Source organism: Podarcis melisellensis (genome assembly GCF_964234715.1).
Source record: "Podarcis melisellensis genome assembly, chromosome: 8".
Lineage (NCBI taxonomy): Eukaryota > Metazoa > Chordata > Lepidosauria > Squamata > Lacertidae > Podarcis > Podarcis melisellensis.
Window position 1 is genome coordinate 82,441,365 of NC_138540.1, and position 27,749 is coordinate 82,469,113.

The 27,749-nt window shown below is 47.5% G+C and overlaps 1 protein-coding gene and 1 long non-coding RNA gene across 2 annotated transcripts in view; both read right to left on the minus strand.

The window, feature by feature from the left end:
• The window catches only part of LOC309376249, a 319,563-nt gene that overhangs the window by 270,162 nt on the left and 21,652 nt on the right, over nt 1-27,749 (minus strand). The window lies entirely within an intron of this gene.
• The window catches only part of EXOSC5 (exosome component 5), a 45,624-nt gene that overhangs the window by 11,114 nt on the left and 6,761 nt on the right, over nt 1-27,749 (minus strand). The window contains exons 3-5 of the mRNA XM_081922384.1: nt 26,924-27,045; nt 13,137-13,277; nt 7,905-7,994 (exon numbers count right to left, since the gene is read on the minus strand). Coding sequence (XP_081778510.1) covers nt 7,905-7,994; nt 13,137-13,277; nt 26,924-27,045 — 353 coding nt within the window. The remainder of the gene's footprint in view (nt 1-7,904; nt 7,995-13,136; nt 13,278-26,923; nt 27,046-27,749) is intronic.

Below are 27,749 nucleotides of genomic sequence, written 5' to 3' on the forward strand. Positions count from 1 at the left end.
TTCAATTCCACCTTCCTGCCAGGCTTGTAAAGGGTTGCAGAATAGCTCACAGGAGGGGTGCTCAAGGAGATGGGGTACAGCTTGGGCACAGTCCCATTGGTCAGCTGGTGAGGCTTGGAGGGCCACATTCAAGCCATGGGCCAGAGGGCCCTCCCTGTCCCTCAAGTCACTACACAGTTGTACCTTGGATCCTGAACGCCTTGCGAGTCGAACGTTTTGGCTCCTGAATGCCACAAACCCAGAAGGAAGTGTTCCAGTTTGCAAACATTCTTTGGAACCCGAACATCCAACACAACTTCCGCGGCTTCTGATTGGCTGCATTCCAAAGTTTTAATAGGGGGGCGATGTTCTTTTAAATATTGCCTATGAATCTCCCATTCCTTTTTAAACTTTTGGGCTGATCTATCCCTGATCTATCATATTCGCTAGTTCCATAAATTCAAGCAGTTTAACCTGTCACTCCTCTTTTGAAGAAGAAGAAGAAGAAGAAGAAGAAGAAGAAGAAGAAGAAGAAGAAGAAGAGTAGTAGTAGTAGTAGTAGTAGTAGTAGTAGTAGTTTGGATTTGATATCCCTCTTTATCACTACCCAAGGAGTCTCAAAGCGGCTAACAACCTCCTTTCCCTTCCTCCTCCACAACAAACACTCTGTGAGGTGAGTGGGGTTGAGAGACTTCAGAGAAGTGTGACTGGCCCAAGGTCACCCAGCAGCTGCAGGTGGAGGAGCAGGGAATCGAACCCGGTTCACCAGATTATGAGTCTACCGCTCTTAACTACTACACCACACTGGCTCTCCAGGGATGGGATTTTATCTCCTTTCTACCCCTTGGCAACCAGCATCCTCGTTGCTGTCGTTGCTACAAAAAAACCCTCCTTTTCTCTCTTGGAATGTCTGATGCCATAATACCTTAGACAGGGGTAGGCAACCTAAGGCCCATGGGCCACAACCGGCCCATGGGGATCATTTAACTGGCCCACAAACCGCCCCTGACCCAAGCCACCCGCTCTGCATGTCCCTACGTGCCGCGCTAAACCGGCTAGGGGACTCCCTTCTGTGGCGCTGGAAATCGCGGCCGCGCATCCGTCCCATAGATGCATCTCCACTGGAGTGAACCGGCCCAGTGTGAGGTAAACCTTGCCGACCCCTGACCTAAGAGGAAGGCTTCTGGTTTTTTGATAAACGTTGTTTTAAACATTTTTTTAAAATTCATTATATCCAAGTTCCCAAAAGCTATTTAGATTTTTTTTGCAACCCCACCACATGTGGTACATTGTTCCCTCTAGCTCTCTACACCTCCAGCATAAATTTGAGTTGGTTTTGTACATTTTGGCCAGTTTGCTGGGGGTGATGTACCATCTGATGTGGCATCTTCATAAAGTTTTCTTTTGTAGTAAAACAAGCCGTAAATTTCAGTTCCCTTCTCCATAAATTTTCCCATTCTGCCTTCTGTATGTTATATCGAAAGTCCTTCACCTACTGCACCATGACCAATTTTACTTCTTCGTTTACAGGAAGAACTTCCTGGCAATAAGAGGTTCATTGGAGGTTTTTAATAAGAGGTTCAATCAGAAGGTTCATTGGAGGTTTTTAAGCAGAGGTTGGATGGCCATCTGTCAGGGATGCTTTAGTTGTAATTCCTACATTGCAGGGGGTTGGACTAGATGACCCTTGGGGTCCCTTCCAACTCTATGAGACCTTCTTTTCAGGTGTTAAAATAAGCAGAGGTGACCCTCTTGGTAGTTCTGCCACCCTCAGAAGCTGGGGGGGGGGGAGAGAGTGGCAGCCCAGGAAAGTCTATTATTTGTGGCAGTGGTTCTCAAACTTCTTGCTCTGGGCCACACTTTCAGAATAAATATTTGCTTGCGTCACAACAATTTTTTTTATTGATAGCAAATATGCTGGAAAACACATCTGGGATTGTCCTCTGTATCTCCTGATGCTCTTGCTCTCGTTTTGAAAAGGTATCTATCCATATTATGCATTTTTTTTTTAAAAAAATTGCTTTTATAGTAATACCATACCACTCTGAAATATTTAAATGTTTCTTTGATCATCCTTGAATTTTCCTGCCACTCTTGCGATCCTCTATGGTGTGATGAGCCACACCCTCCAAAAATCACTTCCCTAAGTTATGGAATTCCTTCCCCACAGAAGTGCACCTGACAGCTTTTGCTATGAACCCTTTGGAGAATGCCGAAAATATATTTCTTTACCCTGGTTTTTGATATTATATTTATTTATATATCTCGAGTTGCAACCATCATTTGTTTTTAGTGTTGTTTTTCGTTCTGACCTGCCTTAGAACCTCCTGGTGAAGGTTCCTGGTGAATAACAAATATTATTCTGGTGGCTTATATGGATATAATTTGTAGAGGGGCATGTATAAGGAACTGCATTGCAACCACTTTCCGCTTCCTCGACTCTCGCCATAAAAAATGCCTCACAATATGTTAGATGAACCTCGGAGAGAAGGAAATAACAGTTTGCATTTTTCTGTTTCGGCATCTTCCTCTCTCTCTATCTCTCTTAAAAAAAAAAAAAGCACTAAACTGATTAGAATTCACCCCAAAACAAAAGCAATTTCTGCTCCCCCCCCTTTCTCTCGACAGAAACACTTGTCTAATTAATGGCGCCTGGCTGCCACCTCCGTTCAATAGCACATTAGCGTTCATAATTGTTCCTTTAGAGCAGGACGGGCGCGGCGTTCCAAGCCGTTTGGCAGGGCCGAGGCAACAGTAATGAGAAACGACTCCGCAGCCCACGACCGGAATACTAAGCGGCTTCCCTAAATGTCTTCTGAGGGGAGGAAGAGAGGAAGCAATTCACACAGGCCCTGCTTCACAGGCCCTGCCTACCTGACGCAGATACCTGTATCACCCCCCCTTTCATGAATAAATCCCCCCTCCCCTCACTTTTCTGCCTTGGGAGAGCAAACAAGAGGTGATGGATGAGGTGGGACAGATGCCTCGGCCAATTCAGATGGATACATCCAATAAACGTGACTGGCGGACGGCTTTCCAAGGCTCCTGCCAAAACAGGCTGTCAAGAGCGATTTAAGGAGACTGGAGCAGGAGCGCCAGATGTTCGGCGACCGAGACAGCGACCGGCCGCCGGCCTGCTCAAACGGGCTCCGTGCTTGGGGTCTGCTAGCCTTCAGGGGTCAAGACCTGAGGGCAGCTGCAACCCCATACATCCCATAATGAGAGAGAAGATGCGGAGAGCAATCCTTAAATGAATTCAGACACAACAAAGAGCAACGAGAGAACCAGTTCTAGCCTCGGTGGTGGCATTGATATTTTTCTTACTACCACAGCAGCCATTACCGTATTTTTCGCTCCATAAGGCGCACTTTTTTCCTCCTAAAAAGTAAGGGGAAATGTCTGTGTGTCTTATGGAGCGAATGCGTGGTCCCTGGAGCCGAACTGCCCAGGGGCAAAAAGCAAATTGTGCCTTTTTTTTAGAAAGAGGGAAGGGGGTGTTGAAACAAAGCTGCTGAGCAGCTGATCGGCAAGCGACCGGGAGGGAGATAAGGGACTCTAGAGATAAAGGAGGCTGCCTGGGAAGGGGGAGGTAAAAGCACATGGGTCCTCAGGGTTTTTGCATTGGGTCACCCCATATTCACCATCAGATCACATAGCATGTCCATGGCTATAGCCTGCACCAAAAAATCACGCATCCACTGTTTCGTGGGGCTGCAATGGTGCAAAAACGTGGTTACAAAGCACGGATCCACATGGATTCTCAGGATTTTTGCATTGGGCTACCCCAAACTCACTGTCAAATCACATATCATGTCTGTGGCCACAGCATGAACCACAAAAATCATACATCCACTGTTTCGTTCAGAATATTTTTTTTCCTCCTCTAAAAACTAGGTGCGTCTTATGGTCAGGTGCGTCTTATGGAGCGAAAAATACATTAATTTCCGAGGGAGGCGACCATTTGCCACAGCAGGTCCCACAGGCTGCGTTTTCCCCATCCGAAGCACCGCAAAACAAAGCCCCACAGAGAGCAACTGGCGAAAATGGCACGGCAAAGGGGTGAGAGGGAAGCAGGGCCCGGGACTCTAGGCAATATATCACCTGAGCCACAGTTTCCATGGTAACTGACCACCTCCATCTTGTGTGTGCCATGGACACACACACACACACACACACCGCCACAAGGTGAGGCACGGCAAAGCCATCGCCCGAATGTCGATGAGGAAAGAACAGAACGGCACCCAAGGGCTGGGAGGAGAAAGCACTCAAACGTCAACCCAGTGTAAGCTGGTCTCCGACCGTAATAATAAAAAATTATTATTATTATCAACCCAGTATACAGAATCCAAGCCAAGCGATGGCCAGAGTCCCACGAACAATCAGAATGGGTCTGGTGGTTTTAACTTAATGCCACATTTTTTTCTTTGTTTTATTTATTACATTTAAATACCGCCTTTATATTCCAAGGATCTCGAGGCGGTACTGCAGATGCTTCTCCTCTTCCTCCCCATTTCATCCTCAGAACAACACTGTGAAGTAGGTTAGGCCAGAGTTTTTCAACCTTTTTTGGGCAAAGGCACACTTGTTTCATGAAAAAAATCACGAGGCACACCACCATTAGAAAATGTTAAAAAATTTAACTCTGTGCCTGTATTGACTATATATAAAGTAATTCTCTTGAATAGGAATCAAATACATTGCGGACCGTTCTCTGCTCAGCGGGGATCGATCCGCTGATCCCCGCTGAGCCGGCAGATGACAGCTCCGTCTCCGCACTGTGTGTGGAGAGGGAGATGTCAGAGCCCCGCTGCTCTCTATGGGGAATTGGATGAGAGCAGACCGCCTGTCCGCTCTCATCCGATCCCATCCAATCTGATCCCCACCCAGGATGGATGGAAAATAGGGTGGACACAGTCCGGCGCCCGCCTAGTGGGCGAAAATTGGACTTTTTTTTTCAAAAAAAAATCTTTCAAATTTTTCAATCTTTCCCACGGCACACCAGGCAACATCTTGCGGCACACTAGTGTGCCGCGGAACAGTGGTTGAAAAACACTGGGTTAGGCCAAGAGATGGTGACTAGCCCAAAGTCACCCAGTGAACTTCATGACAGAGTAGGGACTCAAACCCCTGCTCTCCCAGGTGCTAGTCCAAAACTCTAACCCAGTGGTCAGCAAACCTTTTCAGCAGGGGGCCGGTCCATTGTCCCTCAGACCTTGGGGGGGGGCAGACTATTTTTTTTGGGGGGGGGGGTAAAAAAATTCCTATGCCCCACAAATAACCCAGAGATGCATTTTAAATAAAAGGACACATTCTACTCATGTAAAAACACCAGGCAGGCCCCACAAATAACCCAGAGATGCGTTTTAAATAAAACGACACATTCTACTCATGTAAAAACACACTGACCATCCGTGGGCCGGATTTAGAAGGTGATTGGGCTGCATCCGGCCCACGGGCCTTAGTTTGCCTACCCATGCTCTAACCATTACGCAGCACAGTCTCTCTCTATTTCTCCCCCCACTTGTTATTTTGAGCCAGAGCAACTGTATAGAGAAGACAGCTTAACAAAGAGAGAAAAGGCACCAAGGTTTAACTACAGCCACAATTAAACAGGCCAGGGTGATCTCTCTTTTTTCCCTTTTAAGTCTTTACCTGGCACTGAAAAGGTACTACCAAGTGTAGAGATCCCAGGCTGCTAAGTGCTCCCAGTGCAGGATAGCAACAGAATCCCATAAACTCAGGTCTGCTCAATGTGTCCTGAGAGGAGGCAGAAGAGGACAGCCCAAGTTTTGGTTCTCATGCCACCAGATCTTGAAATGCGCCCCCCCCCCACAGCATTTTATTCTTTAAGTTGCCTTGGGCGCCTTATCTGAAAAGCAGTATATAAATGCAATCCATCAATATCACCCCCCAAGCAAGCAGATGCTAAAAATATTTCTGCAAGTGCCTGAGAGTGCAGGATAAATAAAGCAGCATAATCAGCGTTGCATCAAAGAAGGCAGAAGAATGAGAAATTAACTCTGAACCAAGAACGAATGGGAATGGGAGTGAGAAGCCGTTTACAGCAGAGAGGTCACCTGAAAGCCTCGGCAAAGCAATTCTGCACAGAAAGCCTGATTGTCTGCAGCCCAGAGAAGCAACTTATTGTCCTGGAGGACCAGCCTTAAAAGTTTAAAGGCAGCCTCCTCCCTCAACCTGAATCCTCTGCTTTGAACTACAACTCCTATTATTTACTTCGGGGTTTTGCTTTACTTTTATTACTTTTATTAAAAGGTAAAGGGACCCCTGACCGTTAGGTCCAGTCATGGCCAACTCTGGGGTTGTGGCGCTCATCTCGCTTTATTGGCCGAGGGAGCCGGCGTACAACTTCCGGATCATGTGGCCAGCAGGACTAAGCCGCTTCTGGCGAACCAGAGCAGCGCACGGAAACGCTGTTTACCTTCCCGCCGGAGCGGTACCCATTTATCTACTTGCACTTTGATGTGCTTTCGTACTGCTAGGTTGGCAGGAGGAGGACTGAGCAACAGGAGCTCACCCCGTTGCGAGGATTCGAACCGCCGACCTTCTGATCGGCAAGCCCTAGGCTCTGTGGTTTAACCCACAGCACCACTCGCGTCCCTTTGCTTTTATTAACTGAGGGCAAATCAGTCAAGCTGTTGCTTTCAGAAGGATGTTAAGAAGAGCCCAGGCCAGGCCCTTAAAGGATGGGCTAGCATCTTGGTCTCACAGTAGCCAATCAGATGCCCGAAAGCAGGTCAAAGAATCATAGAGGGACCCCCAAGAAAATTCCCAATGCAGGAATCTCAACTAAATAATCCATGACAGATGGCCATCCAACTTCTACTTAAAAACCTCCAATGAAGGAGAGTCCATCACTTCCCGAGGGAGACTGTTCCATTGTCGGACAGCTCTTAGTGTCCTGATGTTTAGCCAGAATCTCCCTTCTTGCAACTTGAAGCCTACATGAGTCCTACCATCCAGAGCAGGAGAAAACAAGCATGCTCCTTCTTCCATCTGACAGCCCTTAAGATATTTGAAGATGGCTGTCATATCTCCTCTCAGTCTCCTCTTTTCCAGGCTAAACATACCCAGCTTCTTCAAGTGCTCTTTGTAAGGCTTAGTTTCCAGACCCCTACTTTGGCCACCTCATGAGAAGAGAAGACTCCCTGGAAAAGACCCTGGTGCTGGGAAAGATGGAGGGCACAAGGAGAAGGGGACGATAGAGGACAAGATGGTGGGACAGTGTTCTCGAAGCTGCCAGCATGAGTTTGACCAAATTGCGGGAGGCAGTGGAAGACAGGAGGGCCTGGCATGCTCTGTTCCAGGGGGTCACGAAGAGTCAGACATGACTAAACGACTAAACAACAACAACCATCTTGGTTGCCCTCCTCTGCACACCTTCCAGCTCAGGGGTCAGCAAACGTTTTCAACAGGGGGCCAGTCCACTGTCCCTCAGACCTTGTGCGGGGCCAAACTATATTTTGGAAGAAAAAAACGCACAAATTCCTATGCCCCACAAATAACCCAGAGATGCATTTTAAATAAAAGGACACATTCTACTCGTGTAAAAACACGCTGATTCCTGGAGCGTCTGCGGGCTGGATTTAGAAGGCGACTGGGCCAGATCCAGCCGCCGGGCCCTAGGTTTGCCTAGCCATGTTCCAGCTTATCAACACACTTCTTAAATTATTTTCTGCCCACCTGCGATTTCCAGCACTGACATTCATAGGTGGGCAGCAAATACACATGTATCCTGCTTAAATTGTTCCTTGTGTGTTTGCAACTGCAGTGAATGCTCCTGAAAGATTCAAAGTGGACTCTGACAAACAGATGCCATAAGTAAATACACAGAAAATCTTTGGTGTGGAATCTGAACTCGTTGAGGTTCAATGCACCTGGTCCGGGCCAGGCCATTATAGACTCACCTGCTCCACTGAACACATCCCCTTTGTGCTCGACATCAGCACCTTCTTCTCAGTGCTGTCAATGGCAAACGTCAGAACCGACTGGGCTTCCTGCAAGAAGAAAACAAGGCCCTGAGGTTTGCAGATATACAATCAAGACCCAGAGGCTGTAAGCCAGGATGGGTAAACCCAATTGACTCTCCAAGTATTGCGGGACCAGCGGTCTTTGCCTACATGGCCAGCGGTCAGATGTGATAAGAGCCACAATATACCCGGGTGGTGCTGTGGGTTAAATCACAGAGCCTAGGACTTGCTGATCAGAAGGTCAGTGGTTTGAATCCCCACGACCAGGTGAACTGCCATTGCTCGGTCCCTGCTCCTGCCAACCTAGAGTTCGAAAGCACATCAAAGTGTGCAAGTAGATAAATAGGTACCGCTCCAGCGGGAAGGTGAATGGCGTTTCCGTGTGCTGCTCTGGTTCGCCAGAAGCGGCTTAGTCCTGCTGGCCACATGACCCAGAAGCTGTATGCCGGATCCCTCAGCCAATAAAGCAAGATGAGAGCCGCAACCCCAGAGTTGGCCACGACTGGACCTAATGGTCAGGGGTCCCTTTACCTTTACCGTAACCCATAACCAGCTCTAGAAGGTGGTAAATTGGGGTCAGGGCCCCCCCTTTTGTGGTTAAGGAATCTGAGAGGGTAAGGAATAGCTGTACAACATCCAGAACCTAATTGCAGGCACTTTAAACTGGCATAATTACTATGTCTTTGGAAGCAGTTGCACCAAATCCTACCTGCACATTTCCCGAGATATTTCTTTTCTTTTCTTTTTTGAAAGAGCCTTGTTAAAAATAATAACAACGAAATACAGTATTGTAACTCAGGAGGGACTTTGTGTTGGAAGCTTGGGGGTTGGAAGAGAGCATTAAGGACCTTCTGATTGCTAGACCATCCCTATATCTTTAACCTCTTGAGCTGACCATATTCTCTCTCTCTCTCTCTCTCTCTCTCTCTCTCTCTCTCTCTCTCTCTCTTTGTTGTTCATTTCATAGAATCACAGGTTGGAAGGTCCAGCCCCCTGCAACGTAGGAATATGTAGCTATCCCTTATGGGGTTCGAACCTGCAACCTTGGCGTTGTCAGCACCACACTCTAACCAGACCGATTATGTCTTAGGTTGCATCCTGTTTCACAACTTCCTCCTCCTCTTTCAGACCGCAAGATGAGGGGTCCTCTTTTAACTATCCTCTGAGAGGACAAAGGAGCAAACATGTCTGCCTTGCTATTCTCTAGACTGGTTAGACTAGAACTAGGAACTTTTCTATCCCATAAACAACTTAATTATTTTCTTACCTACAACAACAACAACCTCTGTGTGTGATTGCAAAAGTCTAGTCTCCAAGATTCACTGGCTGAAATACAGCTCGGTCTGAATTGGCAACTGGCCCAATTACTCCATTACTGAAGAGCTGTACAAGGCTTTCAAAAAAAAAGGTGTATTAGCTGGTTGTTGCTTTTCCCTCTCCCTTGACCCTTCAAGCGTATGAAAATTCCCCACCTGATTGGATCAGCATCAAAGGTGCTTCTCTAGATTTGAGAAGTGTGAAGGGCAACTGAATGTATGACTTTAAAATTTTTAATTTTCCACCTCTCAATCTCAAGCCATTTTTGAGATACGGCATTTTCTGCGGTAGCAACTGTGACTGTACAGAAATGCCCCAAAAATGTCCACTTGGTGACTTAGTTGTTACTGTTAAGGCAACTAGGAAGACTATTTTAATTCTCTTGAGCTTTCTGTTCAATGTTCTGCTGTCTGAATCTGGCTGATTAAATCAGCGCTGGCCTATTTAAGTTTTGCTGTTTTCCTGCTGGTGTTTACATGTTCGGCAATTTAATTCAGTTTAGTTTCTACTGCTGAATTGATTTACTTATGTGAATTGTTCTTGTGACTGCTTATAATTTGTAACCAACTTTTAGCGCTAGTCAGTTTGCAGATATATAATGGTGGAGAAGTGAAGAAAATAACAAAGCATAATCTGGGTCAGTTAACTATCTGGTTGTCCTCAGAATTGGGGTGACAGAGGATGGGATTTCCCCCCTTAAAAAGAACAAGCATTCAGTGCTTGCCTAGGGATAAAGTTAGGGTGCTGTTCTGGATTACTGCAGAATATAAAAATATAATCTTCTGCAGATACTGTGTGAGACACAGCACAGTTTCAAGACTGGATTGGTCATCAGTTATGCCTGGAGACATTCTTCCCCCTGCAAACGAAATTCTAGAAGGAGATGCAACTTTGCATCTATTTAAATGTGGAATAAATTTCCCCTGATAAAGATATTTGAAACACACTGGGAATTATTCATTAAATTATTCTTGCACCTAATTGGCTTCACCTTCTGAATTTCCCCCAAGGCATTACTGGAATGAGAAATGGAGAAAATGTCCTTTGGTTATACGGCAGAAAACTGGAAGGTGCGTTTTTTTTTAAAAAAAATGGCTTGCATGATTCATCCAGGCAGAGAATGCTACGGTACTTGGATCTGCACGCCTCCTCCCTGCTCTTAACTGTCTGCAAGCCAAACAGACCATCTTTGGGCTGGCAATGCACAGAACTAAATTACGTGCTATGTTAAAAACTGGGGGCCCACCGTGATCTTTCTGGGGAAAGCTTTCAAGAGAGAGCAGGCAGCAGACAGAGCCAAATTGCAGTTGATTAAGGGGAGCCCTGGGTAGAGAAGGCAGCTGGCGATGGATTGAATCCGCTGGCCGATAAAAAGGAGCAAAGCCATTAGGAAAGGCAGCGAGGGCCAAGCGGCAGGGGACAGGGAGGCAGAGAGAGCGAGAGAGAGAGCTATTGACCTGTCAGGTCACCATAAGCAATTACCCACCCGAGCAGATAAAGGAGCGAACGATAGGTCTGCATCCCTTCTGTGGCACGTGGCACCGGGCCAACTGTGCGCCTGCTGGATGGCAAGTGGGGCGTGAAGGCAACCTGGGTGAATGGGAGCCTAGCCAAAAACCAGAGATCCCCAACGACCTAGGACCTTCTTTCCCTGCCGCAGCTGTGGGTGGGACCCCAGAAGCCCCCAGGGTTAGAGATTTCACGGCTAACCTCATCTCCCTGCTAATGGTGGGGAAACCAGAACCCAAAACGTCTGGCTCTCGCAGTTTTTGCATTCCCCCTTTCTACATCCACTCTCAATTCCAACCTGATAATTGCCACCTACTCAGATTTTAACTCGTCTGAATTAATTTTAAGGTGCATTTTAATTAATTGATGTCTGTTTTTATGAATATTGTGTTGTTTTTATGATGTTAGCTGCTCTGAGCTCGGCCTTGGCCAGGGAGGGCGGGATACAAATAAAATTATTATTATTATTATTATTATTATTATTATTATTATTATTATTACAAAGAAACACAGGTGCTCTGTTTTTCTGTCTCTCCCCAACTGGGTTCCCTCTCCCCTGATGTTCTGGACTACAGTTCCCATCAGCCCCAGCCAGAGCAGTAGGCAATCTTATGCCAGGACACACGCAGGTAAGTCTCAAAACTCTCTTCCCCAAAGGGGAGGGTGCAAGGGCGCCAGCTGCCTGGCTAGATCTCCAGAACGTGCTTGGAGCCAGCTGCCCGCAAGTACTGGACCCACCTGTGGGAGCCCACAGTCCTCCTTCACCTTAGTAGGCAGCACTCACCTGGAGGGATGCTGTGGCCCAGGCGTCAGTCGCACGCATCCAGTCCCCACCTACCATCCAGGCCAATTTCAGGAGCAGAGGAAACTGCCTTATACCGAACCAGACCATTGGTCCATCTAGCTCAGTATTGTCTACACCAGCTGGAATCAGCTCTCCAGTTCCAGGCAGGAATCTCTCCCAGCCCTATCTAGGATTGATCCTGGGATCTCCTGCTTGCAAGGCAGCTGCTCTGCCACTGGGTTACGTCCTTCCCCTGATCTTTCAGAGGGGCAACTTGTTGCACTGCAGCAATACAGGCGCCATAGCTGTCAACCGTCCCTTATTTGGCGGGAAAGTCCCTTATCACAGCACCGTCTCCCGCTGCTGTCCCTTACTGATGATGTCCCTTAAATTTCCCGGGTTTCAAAGGAAGCAGCTCCTCTCCCTCCCTCCCTGCCGGCCAGGGAGGAGGGAGACTCCAGCTGTGTTGCTCGGCTGCGTTGCTCACCCAATAAGGAGTCTAAGAACGACTGGGGGGCGGAGCTTGCATGCCTTGTGCCGATCAAATCGGCTGCGTTGCCTGGGGACTCGCCTTTGCTCAGCGCTTCCCAGCGGAGAGTGACGGTGGTTTTCCTTGCTGCATCCCCTTTGCCGGGTTGCTGTGCTGTGGGAACCACCGCTTGAGGCTTCGTTTGGCTGCTGGCTGGGCTTTCTGCCTTTGGCTCGGAGGGGCTCAGAGGTTGAACATACCTGTGCTCTGAAAATCCCCTACGGGACCGCCTCTCCTGGTATGTCCCACAGAAGAACTTACGGTCTGCAAATAAAAACATCCTGAAGATCCCAGGCCACAGGGAGGGTAGGCTGGCCTCAACCAGAGCCAGGGCTTTTTTGGCTGTGGCCCCGATCTGGTGGAACGCACTGTCACAAGAGACTAGGGCCCTGCGGGACTTGACATCTTTCCGCAGGGCCTGCAAGGTGGAGCTGTTCCACCAGGCCTTTGGCCAGGGCACAGCCTGACCCCCTCCTCTGGCAATCTGTACAGAATTTTGCTTAATGGTTGCCATCAATTTGATTTTAATTAATTTTTATAATGAAAGGTTTTTAGAATGTTGGATTATTTTGATTGTTGTTAGCCGCCCTGAGCCCAGCTTCATAATAATAATAATAATAATAATAATTATTATTATTATTATTATTATTATTATTATTATTATTATTGCTGCTGATCCCTTATTTTCGAGGCTGCTGGTCCCTTATTTTCAAATCTGTTAGTTGACAGCTACAACAGGCGCTTGAAAAGATGCATCTATCAAAAACCTCCTCTTCTACCCAATTAACGCAGGAGCCCCAACACAGAGAGCATTGGGCCATCTTTTTTACAAGACTGAACTGAATCCTGCCACGATAAGGTGACTAAGCCCAGCAAATTTCGCCTTCTTTATTTCAAGCTGAAGGGCACAAAAAGGCACGTTTCCTCCTCCCACCTCTCCTCAAATCAGTGCACCGTTGGTCTCTGGAACTCCCTGCCACAGAAAGAGCAAATGCATTCCACCCCCTTGCTGAGACATCAGGATACCCACCTTTTCCTGCTTTGCTGTGGGGTCCAGGGTGATGTTGCCGTCCGCGTCCAAAGCACACGTCACTCCGCAGAACAAGGACTTCATGGGTAGACCTGCGTCCATCAGACCCACGCAGGTGGCATTCAAGCAGCTTGCTAGCAGCTGCAGCAGAAGAGGTTTTATTAAGGAAAAAAAACTAGTCTGTTAGGAGGCAGGAATAAGTCTGCAATGGCACACAACACAGCACAACACAGAAAGTAAGAAGGGCCTGCTGGATCAGGCCAGAGGCTCATCTAGTCCAGAATCTTGCTCTCACAATGGCCAACCAGGTGCCCCTAAGGAAAACTTGCAAGCAGGACCTGAGCACGAGAGTCTCCTCTGCAATAATAAATGTTGGAAATGTAAAGAAAAAGAAGGAACATTTTATCAAATGTGGTGGGAATGTAAAAAAGTAAAGAACTTCTGGGAAATGATATATCATGAAACAAAGAAGATGTTGAAATATACATTTTAAAAAAAGAAGAAGCATTTCTACTTGGTATTATAGGTCAGGACCTTAATAGGCAAGATGTTAAATTGTTTTTATATGCAACATCTGCAGCAAGAGTATTGTTAGCCCATAAACGGAAGTAAGAAGAAATTCCGACGAAAGAAGAATGGCAGACGAAATTAATGGACTATCCAGAATTGAACAAAATGACAGGAAGGATTTGAAACCTGCAGGACCAGAGATTTACAGAAGATTGGAAGAAGTATATGAATTAGTAGAAGAGCAACTGTAATCAACAAATTACGCTAGTAGGACTATGATAAGTTTTGTAAGGAGAAATATATGAAATATTGCAAAGAAGAGAAAGAAGAGAGAGATTGGTTATGAGTTTGAAATAGGGAAGATAAGAAATGCATACTAAGAGGTTAGATTGGAAAATTTTCAGACAGGATTGATGGAAGTCAAAAAAAATTAATAAGATGTAAAAGTATATTTAACTACTGTTGAAAATGATATGTTAAAAAACTAATAAAAATTTATGTATAAACAAGTGCCTCCTCTCCTTTGCTTTCCAGAAACTGGTATTCAGAAGTGTTTCTGTCTCTAGCTGCGGAAGCAGAGAACTGCCATCATGGCCAAAAGCCATCAACAGCCTTCACCCTGAATCGGTCCAATCCTCTTTTAAAGCCACATACATCCGTGGCCATCACTGCCTCCTGGGGAAGCAAGATCAACAGTTTAATGATACGCTGTGTTAAGAATGTACAGTGGTACCCCGCAAGACGAACGCCTCGGAAGACAAAAAACTCACTGGACGAAGGAGATTTTCGTTTTCTTAGCCGCTTCGCAAGACGCATTTCCCTATGGGCTTGCTTCGCAAAACGAAGCTTGCCCCGCAAGCTCCGGGGATAGCGGGGAAGCACAGCGTGCCTTCCCCTCTGTCCCCGGACCCTTTTCGAACCAAGGGGCGGCAACGGGGAGAAGCGATCTTCTTCCCGCCGCCCCTTGCTTTAAACAGGTCCGGGGACAGAGGGGAAGGCGCGCGGCGCTTCCCCTCTGTCCCCGGACGGTCTCCATAGGAACGCATTGATTGATTTTCAATGCGTTCCTATGGGAAACTGTGCTTCGCAAGACGAAAAACTCGCAAGAAGAAAAAACTTGCGGAACGAATTAATTTCGTCTTGCGAGGCACCACTGTATCCTTTTGTCTGCCTTGAATCTTCCAACATTCATTTTCATTCTATGTCCCCGAATCCTTGTGTTAGGAGAGAGAGATAGAAAAACAGCTTTCCTGTATCCTATTTCTCCACCCTGTGCATAATTTTATAAGCTTCTATCACGTCAGCTCTCACTTGCCTTTTCTCTAAACTGAAAAGACCCACATGCTACAACCTTTGCACATAGGAGAGTCGCTTCATCCCCTTGATCATTTCGGTCGATTTTTTTTCCTGAACCTTTTCCAACTCTGCCGTGTCCATTTTGAGGCGAGGCAGCCAGAACTGCACACAGTATTCCAAATGCGCTTGCACAATACGATACGATAATCTTTATGGTCATTGTCCCATACAGAAGAACAAAATTGAAAATCTACATCAGACATTCAGAAACCAACAAGCCTGCTATCCCAGCCTGGTTAGCCCCCTAAAAACTCTGATACCCCATAATTAAATACAGTATACTCCCATAGAGACCACCTTACACTGCATTTAAAACCATAGATCTGTATAATGGCATTATGGTATCAGCAGTAAATATTTTTCACAAATTGCTAGGGCAAGCCTTCTTCTGTAGCTGGGTGCCTTCCAGATGTTCTGGACTATCACTCTACCTAACCCAGCCAGCAAACATCTGGAGGGCAAAAGGTTGGGAAAGGTGCTGCTAAGAAATCGAGGAAGGCCACAGGCCTCATGGAAAGCAACTTCCAATTATCAAAGAACCAAGGAGTGGATCCACTTCAACAGTGGAACGGACTCCCTTGGAGGCTTTTAAACACAGGTTGGGTGGATATCTGTTATGGATGCATTAGTTGAGATTTCTGCACTGCAGGGGGGTGGACTAGATGGCCACAGGGGTCCCTTCCAACTCTACAATTCTATGAAACCTGAGACAGGATATTCCACCAGCATGGAGAAGCACAGATATACATTCTTTCACCTTTGGTGGACATGCCCAAAGATTAAGGCTTTCTGGGAAATGATATATAAGAAATGAAAAAGGTATTTAAATATACCTTTCTGAAGAAACCAGAGGCCTTTCTCCTGGGTATGGTCGGCCAATTGGTGCCAAAGAAGGATAGAACATTCTTTATGTATGCTACAACAGCAGCAAGAATACTCATCGCAAATATTGGAAGACACAAGATCTACCCACCTGGGAAGAATGGCAGATGAAGGTGATAGACTATATGGGACTGGCAGAAATGACTGGCAGAATCCGAGACCAGGGAAGAGAGACGGTGGAAGAAGATTGGAAGAAATTTAAGGATTATCTTAGGAAACATTGCAAAATTAATGAATGTTAGAATGACAGTGGTTTAGAAATTAAGTGGTTTTCAGCTATAATGATTAAGTAAAAAGAAAAGAAAGGCTAAAAAATTAAATGAAAATTAAGGGAGAGGATTTGCTGAACTAATAATTAGAAATTGGAATACAGAAAGGGGAGGTATGAGGAGGTCAGGGAAGTAAGGTATAAGAAATTAAGGGACTGAAATTATACTTGTTTTTGTTTGTGTTTTGTTTGTATTATTGTTTTGTTTTTATATAATTTTTGAAACTTCAATAAATATCTTTTTTTTAAAAAAAGAGAAGCACAGATAAACCAGTCAAACACATTGATTGATTGTATTCAAGTTTCTTATTTCTGGACCTAACAAGGTTGGGGTGGAGGGAGGCGAAGCAGCTTGGAAGAACGCAGAAAATGTCAAACTCTCCAAGCCCAGTCAAGCATGGTGGGAGCAACGAAAACACAGCCTACCACCGCCTCTGTCCTTGTTTCAGGGTAACCAGGGTCTCAGATGCACATTTCAGCTTTACACGTGTGCTTGCGGGTGGTAGGAAACATTCCGTGACCTCTAAGGCCCGTTTGGTTTCATAAATGCTTGCTGATTGCAACCTGGTTCCAACACGCGGCTTATCGGCTGCAGAAAAGGGTAGAGAGAGACCAGGAGGAATTTTCCTGCTGTGTCCCGCTGACACAAGGATATACACCTACACAACAGGCCTTTCCTCCTCCCCCCAAATCTGCTCCGAAGGGTTAGAAGAACCCCTAGGACAGGTTCAGAGGGGGAGAATTTTCCATTGCACAGGCTGAAATCCTCATGCTGACCTAATGATCTCCTTAGATGTATTATGGTATTTTAATATTTTGTTGGAAGCCGTCCAGAGTGGCTGGGGAAGCCCAGCCAGGTGGGCAGGGTATAAATAATAAATTATTATTATTATTATTATTATTATTATTATTATTATTATTATTATTATTATTATATTACTTAGCGCCAGACTGGATTCTGGCCCAAGCAACCAGTAACTGGGTTGGCGGAAATGACCGGCAGGATTCGAGACCAGGGAGAAGAGTCAGTGGAGGAAGATTGGAAGAAATTTAAAGACTATTTACAGAGATATTGTAAAATTAAGGAATTTTAGAATAATGTTGGATTGGAACTAAGTGATTTCTAGCTGTGATGGGTTAAAAGAATATGAAAAAATGGGTTTATATAAGTAAAAATCTAAGATTATAATAATTTAAGAATAAGATTTGGGTAGTAAAAAGAGGGAAAGAAATTGTTGAATTAATAATTTGATTTGGAATACAAAAAAGGGTGGTATGAGGAGGTCCGAGAAACAAGGAAAATGAAAATTAAGGAGATGGAAAGATTGATTGTTTTTAACAATTTTTGTTGGATATTTTTTCTTTTTTCTGTTTATTTTTTATTTTTTGTAATGTAAAATCCTTAATAAAAATTATTATTTAAAAAAAAAACAAGCAACCAGTAACTGGTTCCATCGGCTTCCTGCATCTTCTTTCCCACCTGCCTTTCTCCAACCCCATTTTCAGCTGGGTCTAGGTTAGGTAGCTCCTTTGGTTTTCTCCTCCCCCTAGAAACCAAACGATGGCTTAATCCAGGCTGCAAAAAGATGGAGGGCGCCTTTCTGCAATATTATCCTCCCTGCAAGGTCACAAGGTTATCCTCCCTGTATGGCCCCAACGAACAGTGGTTTTTCTGTGTGTGTTTTTGCTTTCTTTCTTTTTAATGGCTGAGCCATGGGGGAAGTCCAAAGCATCTCTCACTCCTGGCATCCTGCATTTCCAGGTTAATCAGCCGGCATCGTATGGGATGCTCAGTGGCAGATGGAAACGAAGGCTGGCAGCTCTTGTTATCCGGCGCTGACTAACTGAGATGGCAAAAGCCTTGGGAGGAAAGAGTCTAATCAGAGGCCGGATCTGGGAGCTCGGGGAGGAGAAAGGAGGGAGCTGCAAGGCCGGGCTCTCGAAATAGCTACCCGCCATGTGGGGGGGGGGAAAGGAGGGCACATGCACAGGCCACAGAATTGTCCCATTAAGCCATGGGACAAACCAACCTACTCTCTGGGGGATATTGCCTATCCTGTGTCAGAAGTGTTGTGCTGGATCACACCAACGATCTACCTCGAGGTTGGCTCACCTGCAGCCCTCCAGACTTATATATCTATTTATTTGATTTATATACATTGGTGGCTCGGGTTACATACGCTTCAGGTTACATACGCTTCAGGTTACAGACTCCGCTAACCCAGAAACAGTACCTCGGGTTAAAAACTTTGCTTCAGGATGAGAACAGAAATCATGCAGCGGCAGCGCATTAGCAACAGGAGGCCCCATTAGCTAAAGTGGTCTTCAGGTTAAGAACAGTTTCAGGTTAAGAACGGACCTCCAGAATGAATTAAGTTCTTAACAGTGGTACCTCTGGTTGAAAACCGGATCCGTTTCGGAGGCCCGTTTGCAACCTGAAAGGAAAGCAACCCACTTCTGCGCAGGTCACGATTTGCCACTTCTGCACATGCGCATGCTGTCATTTTGTGCATCTGTGCATGCGGCAAAACCCAGAAGTAACCCTTTCCGGTACTTCTGGGTCGCCGCAGGATGCAACCTGAAAATACTCAACCTGAAGCGAACGTAACATGATGTATGCCTGTACTTCCCTTCATCGCAAGATTTCAGGGCGGTTCACAATACAAGGTAAAAACACAAGTAAACAGTTGCAACAAGGAAACAATAATGCCCCCCCCCCCAAAAAAAACATGTAAAAGGCTGTAGAATATTAATCAGCCAAAGCCCTGGTTAAAGAGGAATGTTTTTGCCTGGTACTGACAGATATGTAAGGAAGGCACCAGGCGAGCCTCCTTGGGGAGAGAATCCCACAAACAGGAAGCCACTGCAGAAAAGGCCCCGTTCTTGTGCTGCCACCCTCGTGTGGAGGAGGCACACGGAGAAGGGCCTCAGATGATGAATGCAGAGTCCAGAACGGTTTATATGGGGAGAGGTGGCCCTTGAGGTTGCTGGTCTCCCATTATCCCTGACCATTTGCCAGGGATGATGGGAGTTGGGAGTTCAAGGGCATCCAGAGGGCCACAGATTCAGTGGCGTAGAGTGGGTTGTCAGCACCCGGGGCAAGGCAAGTAATTTGCGCCCCCTAACCCGTGGATTTTAGCACTCAAGTGCGAGCGCCCCCCCCAGATGTTGCAGCCGGCCCTCCTGCACCCCCCACGCTACGCCACTGGGGCTGGGGGCGAGCGAAGGAGCCAAGGACCCCCCCCCTTAAGGCTCAGCAGGAATTTATTAAATTTATTATTTGCGGAGCCCCCGCGAGCAGAGGCAGCCGAAGCCCCCTCCCCTCGGGCGCCTCCCCGCCCCCTCCTCTCCTTGGGCTGTAGGTGGAGTCCGCGCTCCGAGGCGCTCCAGCTCCGGGCTTGGCGAGCGCCTCTCCTCCTCCCGGCCGGGTCCGGGGGCTTCCAGCCGCGCTCCGTCCTGGCCCCCCCCCGGCTGAGACTTGCGCTGAGAGCCGGAGCCAGCGGCGCCCCCTTCCGCCGGGAGACCCTCGCCCGCCCGCCAGCTTCCTCTCGGAGGGTTTTGTGGAGCGCAGGGCGCGGAGAGGCCCCTCGGAGCTCTCCTCCCTCCCCGTCGGCAGAAGCAGCCGCTGCCTGTGGCTGGGCCGAGGGGATGGCGACGGCGTCGGGGTGCGGAGGCTGCCCGTGCCCGGCGGCGTTGACGCTGCTGCAGCGGCTGCTCCTCCTGCGAGCAGTGAGGGGAGCGCGGCGAGGCGGCGGCGGGGAGCCCGGCGGAGGAAGGGACTTGTCCCTTCCCTCTGGACTCGCGCCCCCCCAGATGTTGCGCCCGGTGCGGCCGGCACCCCTGGCACCCCCCACGCTACGCCACTGCACAGATTAGCCACCTGTGCTCCCAACCAAATGCCCCGCAGGGAACGCCCGCAAGCCGGGCACCACAGGCTTTTTCCTGCGGTTTTTCCTCAGCATCTGGTACGGGGAGGTAAACTGTCTCTGAACACAGAGGATTCATTTAGCAGCCATGGCTAAGAACTAGCCGCTAGGGCAGGGAGGACTTTTAATACACGCACATATGGAAATCGGAGACGAAGCTGATACTGAAAGATACGTAAGCAAGACACCAGGTGAGACTCCCTGGGGAGAGAATCCCACAAACAGGGAGCCGCCGGAGAAAAGGCCCCCTTCTCGTGCTGCCACCCTTGTGTGGCGGAGGCACACGGAGAAGGGCTCATGAAACTGCAGCCGTCACGCACCACAAGAGAAGGCCTAGGAAATCAAGAACAGCCCTGCAGGATCATACCAAAGGCTCATCTAGTCTAGCATCCTGTTCTTTCAGAGGGGCGTAGGAACAACAGCAGCGAATGGGAAAGGGGGAGAGGGTCAGCAAGCCTGCTAGAAAGATCCCTGTTCCTCAGTAGGTAATCAGAACAGGTAGGAGGTGAGCTTGGACTCCAGGGGAAGGATGCTCTGTGCATGGCTCTGGGAGGGCACTGCCATGTAATCCTGCCATGCAGCCTTCCTGGGTGCCAGGAGACCCACCTCCCAAGCTGCACCCACAAGCGGTCTCATTTAGCTCTCAGGTGTGAAACAGCTCCGTAACAGCGGCAGGACATTTACAAGAGGGTTAACTGGCAAGCAGTGGGACGCAGGTGGTGCTTGCCAATCAGAAGGTCGGTGGTTCGAATCCCCGCGACGGGGTGAGCTCCCGTTGCTCGGTCCCAGCTCCTGCCCACCTAGCAGTTCGAAAGCACGTCAAAGTGCAAGTAGATAAATAGGTACCGCTCCGGCGGGAAGGTAAATGGCATTTCCGTGCACTGCTGTGGTTCGCCAGAAGCGGCTTAGACATGCTGGCCACATGACCCAGAAGCTGTATGCCGGCTCCCTCGGCCAGTAAAGCGAGATGAGTGCCGCAACCCCAGAGTCGGTCACGACTGGACCTAATGGTCAGGGGTCCCTTTGCCTTTTTAACTGGCAAGCAGTTTCTGGCAAGACTCTGGAGACCTCAGAGATACCCTACAGAGTTACTGCAACCCCAAGGACTGAGCATCGGACATCTCTGTGCTTTACTCAACTTCCATCTTCGTCGCAGGATGGCTCGGGGCAAGTCAGCCATCCTCACAAGTCCTGCTTCCCAGGGATTTCTCAAAGCCAATGTGATGAGGAAATTAGCCTCCATCTCAAACGTTAGGGTACAGAGCCAGTCGGGAATCTTAATTACCGTATTTTTCGCTCTATAAGACGCACCTAGTTTTTGGAGGAGGAAAACAAGAAAAAAAATATTCTGAATCCCAGAAGCCAGAACAGCAAGAGGGATCGTTGCGCAGTGAAAGCAGCAATCCCTCTTGCTGTTCTGGCTTCTGGGATAGCTGCGCAGCCTGCATTCGCTCCATAAGACGCACACACATTTCCCCTTACTTTTTAGGAGGGAAAAAGTGAGTCTTCTAGAGCAAAAAATGCGGTAATGAAACCTGATTAAGTTTGCAGGGAAGAAGGTCCTGTGTTTCTCCACCCCACCACTGCCAGGCTGGAGGGGCCATGGATCCAGGCAGACAACCTCAGCGCAGGCGAAATGAAAGTACTCGCCGCTCTCCAAACGAAACTGCATTAATTCCCTCCGAGCCACTGTATATTCAGATTTGATAAAACACCGCGGCACCCGGAGTTTATCTCTCCCGCGCCACATTTGAGGCTCCGTCAGAAACTGCAGCGCTTGTCATTTGTCACCGGAAGAAACAAACAGATAAACTGCGCCACTTTGGAAACGGGTGGAAATCTGCCAATTACGACCCCGTGGCCTAGCTGCCCTGGGACACTGATATCTGGGGTGCAGTTGATAATCCTAGACTGAATCCTAGATATCCCTCAAATATCTGACACAGCAGCAAGCAGCCGGATAGGTTTACTGATCAGGATTTTACTTATCTGCAGAGCTGGGACGACTTCCTGGTTCTCAAGGCAGGATATAAATTATGAAACTTGGGTGGGGGGAAGAACAGCCCCCCAAATCACAGCAACCCCCCCTCCCTAACCTACTTCCAACAGAACTTTCTGGACCTTTTGGATTTTTTAAAATCTAACTATCTAAAGAATGGGCATCCTATTGATGTCACAAGATTTTGCAAAAATTAAAATCCAAGATTTTTAAAGTGGGCTAGGTTTGAGCTGTTTAAGACGATTAAGCACCCTGCTGATGAGAGGCAGGAAAAGGTGTTGAAGCAAATGCTGTTATATATGCCACAGGGATTTTTATTTTTATTTTTGGACTTGGGGGGGGGTACAAAGATTTCCCTGCATTTGGCCAAAATCCACACTCGCTCCCTAATTCAAAATGCCTGCATCCCAAGAAGAATTGCTGCGATCAGCCAGAAAACAGCCCCATTTCTCCATTCCGCAGAACACCTGGCAGAAGCTAATATTTCTCTCCCTCCCTCAAGCTTTTATTAATGGCTCTTGGTTGGCTGGAATGCTATTAGGCTGAACACCAATGGCAGCCACAAACCCAGTTGGCAGATGCATCCAGCAAAGACAACCGATTTAATGTGGCACAGAGAAGCCATTCCTTCCTTAACCCGTTTCTGCCTGGCCCCTATGACTTCCATTGTCTGCTTAATTGCAGTTTTTGTCCACATTCACTATCCTGATTATGCCAGAAGCAGATTAGCACGAAGAACCACTTAAGTTAATGGCATCTGAGACATATGACCTATAGATTTTTGTTTAAACTGAGCTGGGGGGAAAGATTACTTGTAATTATATGGTAGAATGTGCAACATCATAATATTTATTTACTTTTGCTCACATAAAATACCATCATCTTTGATCAGGGATCAGCAACCAGCAATCCTGGGCTAGATCCGACCACCGTCCTCCTCATTATTCACTCTCAGTCTCCCTCCAATCCATCCATAAAATGGGTAGATGGATGCGACGGGTGGAGCGGAAGAGGAACAGGGAAGCATGCAAGCAAGCTGAACAGCTCTCCACAACCCCCACCCCACCCCTGTCCACCCCAACCATTTTCAAAACGGGCTTTCAAAGAAGAATCATAGAATAGAATCATAAAGTTGGAAGAGACCACAAGGGCCATCGAGTCCAACCCCCTGCCAAGCAGGAAACACCATCAGAGCACTCCTGACATATGGTTGTCAAGCCTCTGCTTAAAGACCTCCAAAGAAGGAGAATCCACCACACTCCTTGGCAGCAAATTCCACTGTCGAACAGCTCTTACTGCCAGGAAGTTCTTCCTAATGTTTAGGTGGAATCTTCTTTCTTGTAGTTTGGATCCATTGCTCCATGTCCGCTTCTCTGGAGCAGCAGAAAACAACCTTTCTCCCTCTTCTATGTGACATCCTTTTATATATTTGAACACGGCTATCATATCACCCCTTAACCTCCTCTTCTCCAGGCTAAACATGCCCAGCTCCCTTAGCCGTTCCTCATAAGGCATCGTTTCCAGGCCTTTGACCATTTTGGTTGCCCTCCTCTGGACACGTTCCAGTTTGTCAGTGTCCTTCTTGAACTGTGGTGCCCAGAACTGGATACAGTACTCCAGGTGAGGTCTGACCAGAGCAGAATACAGTGGCACTATTACTTCCCTTGATCTAGATGCTATACTCCTATTGATGCAGCCCATAATTGCATTGGCTTTTTTAGCTGCCGCGTCACACTGTTGGCTCATGTCAAGTTTGTGGTCAACCAAGACTCCTAGATCTTTTTCACATGTACTGCTCTCAAGCCAGGTGTCACCCATCTTGTATTTGTGCCTCTCATTTTTTTTTGCCCAAGTGCAATACTTTACATTTCTCCCTGTTAAAATTCATCTTGTTTGTTTTGGCCCAGTTCTCTAATCTGTCAAGGTCATTTTGAAGTGTGATCCTGTCCTCTGGGGTGTTAGCCACCCCTCCCAGTTTGGTGTCACCTGCAGATTTGATCAGGATGCCCTTGAGTCCATCATCCAAGTCGTTGATAAAGATGTTGAATAAGACCGGGCCCAAGACAGAACCCTGTGGCACCCCACTAGTCACTCTTCTCCAGGATGAAGAGGAACCATTGATGAGCACCCTTTGGGTTCGGTCAGTCAGCCAGTTACAAATCCACCGAGTGGTAGCATAGTCAAGACCACATTTTACCAGCTTCTTTACAAGAATATCATGGGGCACCTCGTCAAATGCCTTGCTGAAAGAGAAGGGTGGATTCCTCCCTCCATTTCTAAATCATCTCTTTCTTCCTTGGATACAGCAGTTTGGGAAAAAGAGGGAGCTCCATCAGCCACCATCAAGTTGGATGCCTGCTGACCAGGATGTTGACATTACAGAAATTTGCATGAATATGGCTGCAGGACAATGGGGAGGAATCTATGGATGCTGAGGAACCTTTGGCCCCAGAATTGTTAATTGGCCCACCCCTGCCCTTTGCAGAGAAATGAGCTTCCTAAGAACTGAGCTGCGTAGCCTAAAACAGCCGTGTTTCAATAATACAGTACTTCTTTTTTTTTAAGTGCTTCTGCCACCTGCTGGCCTTAACACCTGCATGTTTTACTTTTATTTCCCTCACCAGCGCAAACCCTTGCAAGGTGCCTTTGCCAACCTGACGCCCTCCAGATGTTGTTGGATACCTGGTGAAGGGCTTTCGGACAGCGGGGAAGAGCTAGGCTCCTCCACAAGAGGAAAAATGCTTCTAAGGAGGAGCATGGGACTTAAACCACTTCACGCTTCCTCCAACATATGAGTGGCTGAAAGAATCAGCATTGTCCCTGCCACTGCCTTACAATCCTTCCCCTCAGGCAGGCCAGAGGTTGGATCCTGCCCTAAGCCTCTTTCACCGTTTCGCTAGCCAGAATGCTACACAGCAGAAGACAACATTTTTCCAAAAACGATGAGGAGGTCTTGCGCAGGGAAAGGCCCCAGGGGAACCCATATTTTATAGACACAGGACTAAGGAGAAGGTCCATCAAATATCACATTGTGGTGCAGTTGGCAATCGTACCTGACTGTTGGCAGGGCTGGTGGAAGTTGGGAGTCCAACGTCTGGAGGCCTACAGGTCCCCCCAGCCCTCACAAGAAGGGAATAGTCTCAGAAAGAGTAATTGCAAGTTCAAGGAAACCTTGGCCCGGTTTGACTCAGAGGTGCAATATTGGCACGTCTCTGTTGAAGGGCAACTGCCCCGGAATCGTGGCTTCAGGGCTTTCTTCCCCAGGAACCGCTTCTCTACCCCCACGATTGAAAAACAATCCAGCATCTGAGGCCATCTGTATCTCAGATGCTTTAGCAATAAAGACTTCCTGATCGCTCGCAGCAATTTGCACTCATTACCTCCGTAACTGCTAGAACAATCTGACAAGGTGCCCTGGTACGAAGTCTGCCTTTAATCACCGTCAGATGGGAGCCTGAGCAGAGGTGTGTGTGCATGTGTGGGAAAGAGAGACAGACAGACAGACAGACAGACCGCAAAGCAAAAGTGCACCATTCTGCCTCTTTGGTCATTTTCATGAGAGAGACTTTCGCCTCTTTGCTGCGGTTGCCACAGAGAATGCGCTCTTAAGTTGTGGAACTTCTTTCCCACAGAAGTGGATACAGCACCTTCGCTATCCTGTTTCGGTCAAACGCTGAAGGTGCCTCTGACACCTGAATTGCATACAGTGGTACCTCGGGTTAAGAACTTAATTCGTTCCGGAGGTCCATTCTTAACCTGAAACTGTTCTTAACCTGAAGCACCACTTTAGCTAATGGGGCCTCCTGCTGCCGCACAATTTCTGTTCTCATCCTGAAGCAAAGTTCTTAATCCGAGGTACTATTTCTGCATTAGCGGAGTCTGTAACCTGAAGTGTATGTAACCTGAAGTGTATGTAACCCGAGGTACCACTGTATTTTTAGGAGCCACCATATTTTGGTAATTTTAGGTTACTTCAAACCGTTTTCAGTGTTGTATTTTAAATTACTATTGTTAGGGTTATTTACTATTATTATATCCCCCGTCTAAGGCCTCAAAGTGAGTTGCAACACAATATTAATATCCTGCACAGTATTACACAACATTAAAACAGTTGGAAGCGACTTGCCATCACAGATATATGGTGGGTCCTGAAAACATGTGTCTTCCGTGTTAAAGGCCAGAGCTAAGAGGTGGGTCTTCAGCGTTTGGTGAAAGCTGTATTGAAGGTGTCAGATACACATCTGTGGGGCGGGAGTTCCACAACTTAGGGGGCGCCACCCTCCAACTATCAAAAAGGCCCTCTCTGTCAATCTCAGGGGTCAGCAAACCCTTTCAGCAGGGGGCCGGTCCACTGTCCCTCAGACCATGTGGGGGGCCAGGCTATATTTCGATGGGGTGTGTGTGAACGAATTCCTATGCCCCCCACAAGTAACCCAGAGATGCATTTTAAATAAAAGGACACATTCTACTCATGTAAAAACACGCTGATTCCCGGACTGTCCACAGGCCGGATTTAGAAGATTGGGCCGGATCCTGCCCCCAGGCCTTAGTTTGCCTCCCCATGGTTGATCTCATCACCTAAGAGGGAAGGAGGTGGCTTTTCAGGTATTTGGAGCCAGAGTCATTTACAGCTTTAAACACTAATATAAGCACCTTGAACTGGGCCTAGAAATGAACCGGCAACTGGTACATATGTTTTAAAACTGGGGTTCCATGTGATCTCATGGGAATCCCAGCCAGCAATCTAGCTGTTATCACTGTCCTTGGGACCTTAGGGTGAAGGGCAGGTAATAATAATAATAATAATAATAATAATAATAATAATAATAATACACAGAAAGGATACAGAGCCGGCATCTGTGACTACCTGAAGCACAACCGTAATAGAGGAACGGGGATGAAGGGTTCCCAGGACCACTGCCTCGCACGTCTTCTTGATCATCTGCTCTCGGCTTCTCTCATAGACACCTGGGCGGGAGGAAAGCAAAGAGCACTGCAGGTGAGCCACAGCGAAACACAAAGCAATCATCTTCTGAAAGGTCACACTGCCGAGGCTCAAGCACCGGAGCTGCCTTGTCGGATCAGACCAATATTCATCCAATTCCCTAACAGCAGCTCGCTGGATGTTTCTAGGCAACGCAGAAGCAGGGTATGGAAAATGACGGCCTTTTACCTTGACGTGGCCTCGGCGGCAGACTGCCACTGCATATGGAGGTTCTATTTATCCATGATGCACCATTTTTGAGGGAAGCCGGAAAATTCTCCAGCGTCCATGGGGCTAGGAATCCAAAGCACTACGTTCTACTGTGCCTTAAGGTTTATATTGGCCCTGAGCAACAGGGACTCTTAAGTGGGGCTTATACATTCAGCAGAACGCAGTAGGAAAGCTTTTCTTTTAGCTGGCAGGTGCTGGTGACCTGCCTAAATGCTCTACAACAAAAGAACAGCACTCAGATGCATTACTGCCTCCAACTATGGAACCAGAGCACAGTCATTATGGCTGACAGGCACTGACAAGAGTTATGTCCCATGTCCAATCCTCTCCCCCAATCCACTTTTAAATATCCACATTGGTGGCTCCTGTGGGAGTGAGTTCCGTAGTTTTAACTAGGCACTGTGGGAAGCAGCCCTGCAAATGTTGAGACATGCATTCTGTCACCTGAAATGGTTAA